General features: G+C 47.7%; 1 protein-coding gene across 1 annotated transcript in view; it reads right to left on the reverse strand.

Moving 5' to 3' along the window:
• Positions 1-13,234, reverse strand: part of gldc (glycine dehydrogenase (decarboxylating)) — a 147,758-nt gene that overhangs the window by 109,748 nt on the left and 24,776 nt on the right. Inside the window, exon 3 of the mRNA XM_078214099.1 lies at positions 10,359-10,494. Coding sequence (XP_078070225.1) covers positions 10,359-10,494 — 136 coding nt within the window. The remainder of the gene's footprint in view (positions 1-10,358; positions 10,495-13,234) is intronic.

The following is a 13,234-nucleotide window of genomic DNA, read 5'->3' on the forward strand; positions in this document are numbered from 1 at the left end:
ACACGGGAGATAGACAGTCTTAATGATACCCTGAATGAGTTTGGAAACTCACCTTGGAATCAAATGTGACACCAAGGTTGCGAACAGACTGGCTTAATCTCAGACCCGTTGCCAGGGAGAGGGATGGCATTAGTTGCTGGGGAGCCGGAAATTTTGGCTTCAGTCTTCGCAATATTTAAAATTGAAGGATATTTCTGCTGATCAAGTAATGAATGTCAGATAAACAGTCTCTGAGTGTTCCGCATCAGCGGAGAGGGACGAGCAAGGTTTTGGTGAGGTAGAGCTGGGTGTCTTTAGCAGACATGTCAAAACTAATGCTGAGCTTCAGGTTGATGTCACCAAGGAGCAGCATGTGGATGAGAAATAGGAGGCGAGAGAGAGGACAGCTAGGGAATGCCAGAGGTAACAGTGCGGGAGCAGGAACATCGATTGATTGATTTATTATAGCCACATGTATTGGGATACAGTGAAAAGTAATGTTCCTTGTGCGCTATACAGGCAAAACATACCATTCAGAGTACATAGGGGAGAAGGAAAGGTTAGGGTGCAGAATACAGGGTAGAATTTTCCCGTCCCACCCATCATAGGAATCGCAGCGGGTGGGACACGGACCATACAAAGGTCTGTTGACTTCAGGCGGATTTTCCAGTCTCGGGGTGAGTGTGATTGGAAAACCCCGCCCACAGTGTTGCAGTCAAATCCCACCATGGCAGATGGTAGAATTTGAATGCAATAAAAAAAAATCTAGAATTAAGAGTCTACTGATGACCATGAAATTATTGTCCATTGTCAGAAAAACTCATCTGGTTTATTAATGTCTTTTAGGGAAGGAAATCTACCGTCCTTACCCGGTCTGGTCTACATTGTGACTCCATAGCCACAATGTGGTTGACTCTCGGGCAACTAGGGATGGGCAATAAATGCTGGCCAGCCAGTGATGCCCACGTCCCACAGAATGAATTTTTTAAAAGTCACCGATAGGGTGTGGAGAAAGATCAGCTTAATAAATGGTAGGTCCATTCAAAAGTCTGATGGCAGCAGGGAAGAAGCTGTTCTTGAGTCGGTTGGTACTTTTTTTCAATTTTTGTATCTTTTTCCCGATGGAAGAAGATAGAAGACCTTCCAGAGTGCGTGGGGTCTTTAATTATGCCATTGCAAGTGATTCTCTGGCTATGTTTAGATAGATACGATTAGAAGCAGCTGAGAGCAGTCCACCCGGCTGGGTGACAGTGGGGAGGCATTAGACGATGATATGTGGTCAACTATGTCAAAAGCTGCAGACAGGCTGCGAAGGATGAGGAGGGAAAGGTTACCTTTGTCAGCGTCACATAGATCCCATTTGTAACTTTGATGAGTCACAAGGAATGTTACAAATGCGGCAATGGCCTTGCATGGTCCGGCTGATGCTCCACTGTTTTCCAGGGTCCCTACCTTCAAGCCCACCACCCCAGGTTGGGAAAACCCAGTGCTACTTGTCGAAATGACGAGACAGTGTTTCCATTGACTGCATTTAGTCAGCAGGGGAGGTGATGACCTGAGGTGATATTATCGTGATATTATCGCTCGACTATTAATTCAGAAACTCAGCTAATGTTCTGTCAACCCAGGTTCAAATGCCACCATGGCAGATGATGGAATTCGAATTCAATAAAATCTATCTGGGATTAAGAATCTACTAATGATCATGAAACCATTATTGATTGTCGGAAAAACCCGTCTGGTTCACTAATGTCCTTTCGGGAAGGAAACCTGTTGTCCTTACCTGGTCTGGCCTACATGTGACTCCAGAGCCACAGCAATGTGGTTGACTCTCAATTGCCCTCGGGCAACTAGAGATGGGCAATAAATGCTGGCCAGCCAGCCACGGCCATGTCCCACGTATGAATAAGCTACACGCACAAATGGATAACATTCATAAATGGCACTGACCCACAGAAAGCAGTGCATAGCTGGAGGTCTATCCTGATTTTTCTATCTTCACCCACTCAGCTCTGAGAAAATAACATGGCCGGCTGGGGAACAAGCAAATGGCACCAAGTCTAGCCCAGTAGCTGACAAAAGCAAACAAGATTTTGACCATTGCACAGCACTGTAAGTTTACACTGCCCTTCCCCTCAACACCATGTATCTTACCCAAATAGATACTGCAATCGAGCTATTTGTCAATCAGACCATGCAGTGAGATTTCTAAAGATCGTCACATGTTTCCAATATCTACAGTCAACAAGAATAACATTGTCCACACAGACTGAGTGGCTGAGAGAAATAATTAAACTCAGTATCTAAATCTGGATTAATAGACTTTTCCAATTGTAAACATTAAGATTAGTTTATAATGAAAGGCATACTGGGGATGGGTTGGTCCAATGGGAGTCATAGGATTGAGTTTGAGTTTCTTAACAAACAAGGAGGCAAGTATGGTTGATGCAACAGAACAAATACCACTTAGTAACCGGTTACTTACATTTGTCAGTCATTCAAGTTAATATTTACATCATACTATATTTATCCTGTGATTAGAAGCATGTGGCTGAGAATAGGAACATGGTATCAAGGCATCATTCGCCAATTAGAAACGAAAACCCTCTTGAACATAAGTCTTCAAGTTTCTCGCTGGGACGTGGGTGTCGCTGGCAAGGCCAGCATTTGTTGCCCGTCCTGAAATGCCCTTGAACTGAGCGACTTGCTGGGCCATTTCAGGGGGCAGTTAAGAATCAACGACATTGCTGTGGCTCTGGAGTCACACGTAGGCCAGACCGGGTAAAGCCAGCAGATTTCCTTCCCTAAAGGCATTACTGAACCAGGTGGGTTTTTACAACAATCGATGGATAGCTTCAAGTTCAACATTACTGAAACCGGCAGTCAAATCCAGATTTTATTCATTGAATTTATAAAGTTGGATTTTAACACATGCCCCTGGAGTGTTAGACTGGGCCTCAGGATTATCAGTACCACTACATCACCACTGGCGGCTCGGTGGCACAGTGGTGGCACTGCAGCCTCACAGCGCCAGGAACCCGGGTTCAATCTCGGTCACTGTCAGTGTGGAGTTTGCACTTTTTCCCCGTGTCTGCATGGGTTTCCTCCGAGTGTCCGGTTTTCTCCCACAGTCCAAAAACATGCAGGTTAGGTTGATTGGCCATGATAAATTGACCCTTAGTGTCAGGGGATTAGCAGGGTAAATATGTGGGGTACCGGGATAGGGATTGTGGTCGGTACGGAATCAATGGGTCGAACGGCCTCCCTCTGTACTGTAGGGACTCTATGATTCTATGATCTCCCCCTTACAAAAATACCTTTGGAAATTTTACTTTCTGTCCCATATCGCCAAGGCACCTTCAAACAGAATGAAGGTGGCAGCTCCACCACTTGCAGGTTCGCTCTAAGTCACACACTATCCTGACTTGGAAATATATCGCTGATCCTTCTTTGTTGCCAGATTAAAATCCTGGAACTCTCTTCTTAACGGCACTGTGGTCTACACAGGTTCAGGAAGGTAGCTCACCAGCACCTTCTCAAGGGCATTTGGGGATGGGCAATAAATACTGGCCTATCCAGCAATGCCGACATCCCAAAAACCCCCTCAAAAAAAGAATACATTACACTAAAAAGCAAAAGAGAAAAATTCCCTGAGATACAGCCCCAAACACACCAGTCTGGGCATTAGGGTGGTTATCACTGCTGCCTCATAGCGCCAGGGACCCAGGTTCGATAATGGCCTCGGGTGACTGTGAGTTTGGACGTTCTCCTTATGTCTGCGTGGGTTTCCTCCCACAGCCCAAATATGTGGACTGGCCATGCTAAATTGCCACTTAGGGAGGAATTTTACGAGCATGTCCGCACAAGTTTTGCATGATCCCGCCTGAGGCCAACAGAGAATGTTATTCTGGGAGCCTCGCCTGCCCCCAGAATTGGTGCTGGCGGGCCGGGAACATTCCGGCATTAGTGTCGCAAAATTTAATGATGAGGGGTGGATGCATGGGGTTGCGGGGAAAGGGCCTGGGTGGGATGCTCTGTCAGAGTCGGTGTGGGCTTGATGGGCCAAATGGCTTCCTGCTGTACTGTGGGGATTCTATGGTTTCGATGATTGTCCAGTGTGTGGCCTATAGGCCGGATGCAGCCTGTGAAGCCCATCTATGCAGCAGTGAAGCAGTTTCAAATTTCCAGCCCAAGAGATGAGTTTCAATGGGAGATTCAGCATTCTGCTGCCCCTCTAATCACAGGCGGTGTTAGCAGCAGCAAATGTGGGAGGGAAACAGCCCCTGACTGGCGAAGCAGTGAACATTGACATTGGTAAGTGTGCTGAAGGCTTCCTGGCCAAGAGACACAAAGGTATGGCAGGGCTGGAACCCGAGGAGTCAAGCAACAGCGGAACTGGAGCCCAGGGAGCCAGGTACATCGGGCCCAGAGAGAGCAAGGTTTTGGAGGGCCCGGGGAGGAGATGATGTTGGAATCAGAATCCCTACAGTACAGAATGCGGCCATTCGGCCCACTGAGTCAGCACCGACTCCTCGATAGAACATCTTACCCAGACCCACTCCCCCGTAACCCCACATATTTACCCCCCTAATCCTCTAACCGACACATGTCAGACTCAAAGGGGCAATTTAGCATGGCCAATCCACATAACCTGCACATTTTTAATCTGTGGGAGGAAACCAGAGCACCTGGAGGAAACCCACGCAGACAGGGGGAGAATGTGCAAACTTCACACAGGCTGGAATTGAACCCGGGTCCCTGGTGCTGTGAGGCAGCAGTGCTAACCACTGTGCTACCATGCCACAGGAATTGGAGTGGGCAAGGGGCGAACCATGGAAAGATCCATTAACCTCGGGATGAGCAGGGCTGTAAAATCCTGCCCAATGTACGCGTTTCGGGATGAGTTAATACAAGAGACTGAGTACAAAAGACAAAGGGCGGAATTTTAAGGCCCCGTCCACCACGGGAATCGTAGTGGGCGAGATCCATTGACCTCAAAGAACAAAGAACAGTACAGCACAGGAAACAGGCCCTTCGGCCCTCCAAGCCTGTGCCGCTCCTTGGTCCAACTAGACCAATCGTTTGTATCCCTCCATTCCCAGGCTGCTCATGTGACTATCCAGGTAAGTCTTAAACGATGTCAGCGTGCCTGCCTCCACCACCCTACTTGGCAGCGCATTTCAGGCCCCCACCACCCTCTGTGTAAAAAACGTCCCTCTGATATCTGAGTTATACTTCGCCCCTCTCAGCTTGAGCCCGTGACCCCTCGTGATCGTCACCTCCGACCTGGGAAAAAGCTTCCCACTGTTCACCCTATCTATACCCTTCATAATCTTATACACCTCTATTAGATCTCCCCTCATTCTCCATCTTTCCAAGGAGAACAACCCCAGTCTACCCAATCTCTCCTCATAGCTAAGACCCTCCATCCCAGGCAACATCCTGGTAAACCTTCTCTGCACTCTCTCTAACGCCTCCACGTCCTTCTGGTAGTGCGGCGACCAGAACTGGACACAGTACTCCAAATGTGGCCTAACCAGCGTTCTATACAGCTGCATCATCAGACTCCAGCTTTTATACTCTATACCCTGTCCTATAAAGGCAAGCATACCATATGCCTTCTTCACCACCTTCTCCACCTGTGTTGCCACCTTCAAGGATTTGTGGACTTGCACACCTAGGTCCCTCTGTGTTTCTATACTCCTGATGACTCTGCCATTTATTGTATAACTCCTCCCTACATTATTTCTTCCAAAATGCATCACTTCGCATTTATCCGGATTAAACTCCATCTGCCACCTCTCCGCCCAATTTTCCAGCCTATTTATATCCTGCTGTATTGCCCGACAATGCTCTTCGCTATCCGCAAGTCCAGCCATCTTCGTGTCATCCGCAAACTTGCTGATTACACCAGTTACACCTCCTTCCAAATCATTTATATATATCACAAATAGCAGAGGTCCCAGTACAGAGCCCTGCGGAACACCACTGGTCACAGACCTCCAGCCGGAAAAAGACCCTTCGACCACTACCCTCTGTCTCCTATGGCCAAGCCAGTTCTCCACCCATCTAGCCACTTCTCCTTGTATCCCATGAGCCTTAACCTTCTTAACCAACCTGCCATGTGGGACTTTGTCAAATGCCTTACTGAAATCCATATAGACGACATCCACGGCCCTTCCTTCATCAACCGTTTTTGTCACTTCCTCAAAAAACTCCACCAAATTTGTAAGGCACGACCTCCCTCTTACAAAACCATGCTGTCTGTCACTAATGAGATTGTTCTGTTCTAAATGCACATACATCCTATCTCTAAGAATCCTCTCCAACAACTTCCCTACCATGGACGTCAAGCTCACCGGCCTATAATTTCCTGGGTTATCCCTGTTACCCTTCTTAAACAACGGGACCACATTCGCTATCCTCCAATCCTCAGGGACCTCACCCGTGTCCAAAGAAGCGACAAAGATTTCCGTCAGAGGCCCAGCAATTTCATCTCTCGTCTCCCTGAGCAGTCGAGGATAGATGCCATCAGGCCCTGGGGCTTTGTCAGTTTTAATGTTCCCTAAAAAACCTAACACTTCCTCTCTTGTAATGGAGATTTTCTCTAACGGGTCAACACCTCCCTCCGAGACACTCCCGGTTAACACGCCCCTCTCCTTCGTGAATACCGATGCAAAGTATTCATTTAGGATCTCCCCTATTCCCTTGGGTTCTAAGCATAATTCCCCTCCTTTGTCCCTGAGAGGTCCGATTTTCTCCCTGACAACTCTTTTGTTCCTAACGTATGAATAGAATGCCTTAGGATTCTCCTTAATCCTGCCTGCCAAGAACATCTCGTGACCTCTTTTTGTCCTTCTAACTCCCCGTTTGAGTTCTTTCCTACTCTCTCTGTATTCCTCCAGAGCTCCATCTGTTTTCAGTTGCCTGGACTTAACGTACGCCTCCCTTTTCATTTTAATCAGATCCTCAATTTCCCTGGTTATCCACGGCTCTCGAATCCTACCTTTCCTATCTTTCCTTTTTACAGGTACATGCCTATCCTGCAGCCTTATCAATAGTTCCTTAAAAGACTCCCACATGCCAGACGCGGACTTACCCTCGAACATCCTCTCCCAATCAACATCCACCAATTCCTGCCTAATCCGGCTATAGTCAGCCTTCCCCAATTTAGCACCCTGCCCGTAGGACAGCACTCATCCTTGTCCATTACTATCCTAAAGTTAACAGAGTTGTGGTCACTATTTGCCACATGTTCCCCTACCGAAACTTTGACGACCTGACCGGGCTCATTTCCCAGAACTAGGTCCAGTATAGCCCCCTCTCTAGTCGGGCTATCTACATACTGTTCCAAAGAACCTTCCAGTACGCATTTTACAAATTCCTCCCCGTCCGGACCCCCAGCTCTCAGCACTTTCCAGTCTGTGCCAGGGAAATTAAAGTCCCCCACTACAACAACCCTATTTTTTCTGCACCTATCCAGAATCTCCTGACATATCCTTTCCTCCACTTCCCGTGGGCTGTTGGGTGGTCTGTAGTACACCCCCAGCATAGTGACTGCACCCTTCCTGTTTCTGAGTTCCACCCACAGCGACTCAGTACATGACCCCTCTAAGTTGTCTACCCTCTGCACCGCGGTAATATGCTCCTTAACTAATATCGCTACTCCCCCACCTTTTTTAGCCCCTCCTCTGTCTCGCCTAAAACACTTATACCCCGGAATATTCAGCTGCCAGTCCTGTCCTTCTTTTAACCAAGTTTCCGTCACCGCAACCACATCCAAATTCCGCATAAGCATTAAGGCCCTAAGTTCGTCTGTTTTACCCGTTACGCTCCTCGCATTGAAGCAGATGCACTCCAGACCTCCAGGCCCACTCAGGTCATCCTCCTCCAGAGTGCTCCTCTTCTTAGCTAGCCTTGCCCTGGCCCCCAGCTCAACCCCAGCCTCAGTATTTACTGACCTCCTGTTTTGTTCCCCACCCCCCTGCCACACTAGTTTAAATCCTGCCGAAACACTCTAGCAAAACTCCCAGCCAGGACATTTGCTCCCTTCCAGTTGAGGTGTAACCCATCCTTTCTGTACAGTTGCCATCCTGACTTGAAGATTTCCCAGTTATCTATGAATTTAAAACCCTCCCTCTTGCACCAGTCCTTTAGCCACGCGTTCAACTGTAGAATTTCCCTGTTCCGAGCCTCACTTGCACCAGACACCGGGAGCAGTCCAGAGATTGCTACCCTGGAGGCCTTACTTTTTAGCCTAGCACCCAACTCCCTGAATTTCTCTTGGATGACCCCCCTGCTCTTCCTACCTACATCATTTTCACCAATGTGTACAATCACATCCGTTTGACGACCTTCCTTTTTAAATATGCTTCCTACCCTCTCGGAGACATCCAGTACCCTGGCATCAGGGAGGCAGACTACCATCCTGGATTCTCGTTCACTCCCACAGAACCGTCTGTCCGTGCCTCTAACCATTGCGTCCCCCACAACTATCGCTCTCCTAAACCCCTTCTTTCCCTTCCGGACCCCTGAGCCTGTCTCCGTGGAGGCGATCTGGTCCTCGTGGCTTACCCCCTCCACAGAATCCAAAACAATATACCTATTTTGGAGGGGGACAACCACAGGGGATCCCTCCACAGACTGCTCACTCCCTTCCCTTCTCCCATCTGTTGCCAATCCCTTTCTTTTATGGGAGACTGCCACTGGGGTACTTTCTGGCACATCACCCTTCTGACTATTACCCCTCCTAACTGTGACCCACGTGTCTTCCTTCCGAGACCCTGGTGTCACTACCTGACTATAACTTTTATCTATTAATCTCTCATTTTCCCTAACTAAACTGAGTTCATCGAGCCTCAGCTCCAGCTCCCTTACACGACCCTTCAGGAGTTGCAGTTCCACACATCTGGCACAGATATGGACTTCCGGGAGGCAAGTTGTCTCCAGGAACTCCCACATCCCACACCGAATGCAGTACACTGGCCTCCCACTCATACCAGCCATGTCCTTTTTAGTTTTTGGGAGATAAAACAAAAAAAGGGGGTGTAACAGAAGAAAAACAAACAACCTTCCTCGCCTTCGCCGAAGCCCTGTGAGCCAAAGCCCTTCAGCTCTCACTCTGTCCCCTGCTCACTCCGCTGCCCGCTAACGGCGCTGCCCGCTCAAAGGTGCGGCCTACTTTTAAACCCTCCAAAACCTTCCCAGGCTGCTGCTGGGCCTATTTCCTGTTTTGAAAAAAAAACCTCCGATTTTTTTCACAAATTTAACTGAAAAATAATTAAATAAATTAGTGCACAAACAAGCTCCCTTACCCTCAGCCTGCTCCTGTGGAACAAATCTCGGCTGGGATTTTCCAGCCTTCGCAGCAAACGTGGTTGGAAAATCCCACCGTGTGTGTGTGTGTGTGTGTGTCTGTGTGTGTATGTGTGTGTCTGTGTGTGTGTGTGTCTGTGTCAGGAATTTCGATAGCTGGCTGTTTCGGGTGGTTTCAGGAGCTACATCTGACCTTACATTGGACAAGCCTGTCCTAAACTTCAGAGAATAAACACCCTATGTAATGATTCCTCATAGGCCAATCCCTCCATCCCAGGTATTAAGTTATTAAACTTTCATTGCCCCCCTCTGTAGCAAATCTATCTTTCCTTACATCCGGTGTATTTATTTCTCTTGACTCATTTCCCAAATATTGAGGGCTAGTCAGGGCACTGGAGCAGGTAAATTATCCAATGGAATGTCCAGTGCCACTTAGGGAGGAATTTTACGAGCATGTCTGCCCAAGTTTTGCATGATTCCACCTGAGGCCAACGGAGAATGCTATTCTGGGAGCCTCGCCTGCCCCCAGAATTGGTGCTGGCGTGACGGGAAATTTCCTCCCTAAGTGGCACTGGACATTCCATTGGATAATTTACCTGCTCTTGGGCACCATATGATGATGCATCCCAGTTATACGCTATCAAACAGTAGCCACTGAGGCTGATTTGTTCATATCCAGAGAACTCTGAAAATATGATGTTGTCTGGACTCAATACAGGTTCCATCAGTCCTGGTCTCCCTTTGGAACAGAGAAAGCCACCAGTCATTCTTCCACTTATGACCTGACTAGCCCTCAATATTTGGGAAATGAGTCAAGAGAAATAAATACACCGGTAATTCTTGAAAACAAAATCAAGAACAGGAACCACTAGGCACTAATCCAGAGCGGCAGATTCCAATTACTACTCGGTGGAGATCAGTCAGATATGAAGGGGTCAACCCTGGGATCCTCCAGTCACTGTGTCTCAGCACATGCTTCTACACATTTAACCATTAGGGGACCAATCACTGCTGAATTTAGACCATTTCGGAGTACATTTGAAATGAGAAAACTTTTGTATTACCATCCCGAATTTTCCAGCAAGTTGCGGAGAATTGCTTGCGGTACTGAACAGTTGTAATAGCCCATTCCAATGTAAGACCTCCAGATTTTATTCTTGCTTGCAATCTTGTGTAGATTGGCGAGGATTTCATTTTCACCTAAGGCGGGGGGGGAAAAATAAAAAGTCGCATCTACTAATCTCACTTCAAAAAGGTTACAAACAAGCATAATGACCGCAAAGTGGCAAGGAAGGACAATCTCAAAGGCTGATACATTGTGGGATACATACTTGCTTAATGTCATCATCACCAAGTCTCGAAAGAATTTCAAAATTCCTACAGCTCAGTATTCAGAGATCGGTTATAGGCTTTGGCTCCCACAGCTCCCTTGTCGCTGCTTTCATCCCCTTCCCAGCCGCTGGGGCATATTGAGCGAGACTCTCCGGCCTCCCAGCCACGTGTTTCCCGCTGGCGGGAGGTGGTGCGTTGTTTGCTAGCGGCGGGATTCTCTGGTCCCGCCGCTGTCAATGGGAATTCCACTGACGTCACTCCATGCCATAGAAACACAGAGGGACCTAGGTGTGCAAGTCCACAAATCCTTGAAGGTGGCAACACAGGTGGAGAAGGTGGTGAAGAAGGCATATGGTATGCTTGCCTTTATAGGATGGGGTATAGAGTATAAAAGCTGGAGTCTGAGGATGCAGCTGTATAGAACGCTGGTTAGGCCACATTTGGAGTACTGTGTCCAGTTCTGGTCGCCGCACTACCAGAAGGACGTGGAGGTGTTAGAGAGAGTGCAGAGAAGGTTTACCAGGATGTTGCCTGGTATGGAGGGTCTTAGCTATGAGGAGAGATTGGGTAAACTGGGGTTGTTCTCCCTGGAAAGACGGAGAATGAGGGGAGATCTAATAGAGGTGTACAAGATTATGAAGGGGATAGATAGGGTGAACGGTGGGAAGCTTTTTCCTAGATCAGAAGTGACGTTCATGAGGGGTCACGGGCTCAAGGTGAGAGGGGCGAAGTATAACTCAGATATTAGAGGGATGTTTTTTACACAGAGGGTGGTGGGGGCCTGGAATGCGCTGCCAAGTAGGGTGGTGGAGGCAGGCACGCTGACATCGATTAAGACTTACCTGGATAGTCACATGAGCAGCCTGGGAATGGAGGGATACAAACGATTGGTCTAGTTGGACCAAGGAGCGGCACAGGCTTGGAGGGCCGAAGGGCCTGTTTCCTGTGCTGTACTGTTCTTTGTTCTATGCCGGCAGGAAACCCGGGGGCGGGAATGCACTGCCGGCAGAACTGGACAATCCCGCCGGCGAGAATTCTGGTCAATGTCTCTCAGCTGACATCAAGTTGACCTTTTAAACCTGTCTTTTCAGAGGACGGCTAAAGGTCATTCATATTGGCTGGGATTTTATGACCCTGCTCAGGCGAGACCCATAAAATCTTGCCAGAGACCAACGGAGAATTCAATTCTTCGAGCCTCGCCTGCGCCGATTCCAGGGCGGGCAAGGTGGTAAAATTCCGACCATTGTTGTGGATTTGGAATTACGTGCGGGCCTGACAGTGTAAGGGTGGTAGATTCCCTCCACTGAAGGACATAGAAAAGATAGTAGAAGTATGGAACATTCTTCTGCAAACAGCAATTGATGCCAGATTGTTAACTTTAATGTTAAATCTAAGACTGATAATACCTATTGGTTAACATGAGGGACGCAAAGGTCAATATATAGAGTTAGGCAGAATAGGCTTAAAGGATTAAATGGCCTACTGGCTCTTTCTCCTCATAGGCCATGAATTGACATTTAAAAATACTTTTTTTCTGTGATAAACCCATTCAACTGCATCAGTTGCAACATAAATGTATCAAGGAGTATTTTTAAGTAAAAGGTTAATGTTTTAAAGCATTGTCAGATTGAGCTGGTTCATCGCAGGATTTGTTTCAGCAATCTGCAAGTTATTTATTCTTTCCTGGAATGTGGGTGTCACTGGCAAGGCTGGTATTTGTTGCCCAGCCTCCATCACCCCTGCACTGAGTGGCTTGCTAGGCCATTTCAGAGGGCAGTTAAGAGTCAACCAGATTGCTGTGGGTCTGAAGTTACACGTAGGCCAGGCCAGGTACGGTCAACAGATTTCCGACTCTTAACAGCATTAGTAAAGCAGATGGGTTTTTATGACAATCAAATAGTTTTGTGGTCATTATTATTGAGATTAGCTTTATATTCCAGATTTTGTGAACTGAATTTAAAATTACACCAGCTGCCATAGTGGGATTTGAACTTGTGCCCCTGGGCCCCCTGGAGCAGGCCCTAATCCATGGGGTTACCACTTCAGTGACACTGCCACAGCACCACGAGATGAGTAAATGAGTTTGAGGGGAAACAGAAGGGAAAACAACTTCTCAAAATGAGTGTGGGTTTGCAGGCAATCATTCCCAGGTTGTTAAATTCTTTTAAGTTAATTTATTAGTCACAGGTAGACTTACATTAACACTGCGATGAAGTTACTGTGAAAATCCCCCAGTCGCCACACTCCGGTGCCTGTTTGGGTACACTGAGGGAGAATTTAGCATGGCCAATCAACCTAACCAGCACGTCTTTCAGACTGTGGGAGGAAACCAGAGCACCCGGAGGAAACTCACAGACACGGGGAGAACGCGCAGACTCCGCACAGACAGTGAACCAAGCTGGGAATTGAATCCAGGTCCCTGACGCTGTGAGGCAGCAGTGCTAACCACTGTGCCACTTTTGGAATATGGTGTGGTTGGAAGCTGCACGTTGGTGCCAATGATCTATCCAGGGACAGCTCACATCGGAAAAACTTTCATCACAGCAGAGTGCAACATCACTCAAAAGCCAACTTTATCCAACTCATTAAAGCAATACTCACCATACTG

This window comes from Mustelus asterias, chromosome 6 (assembly GCF_964213995.1).
Source record: "Mustelus asterias chromosome 6, sMusAst1.hap1.1, whole genome shotgun sequence".
Taxonomy (NCBI): Eukaryota; Metazoa; Chordata; class Chondrichthyes; order Carcharhiniformes; family Triakidae; genus Mustelus; species Mustelus asterias.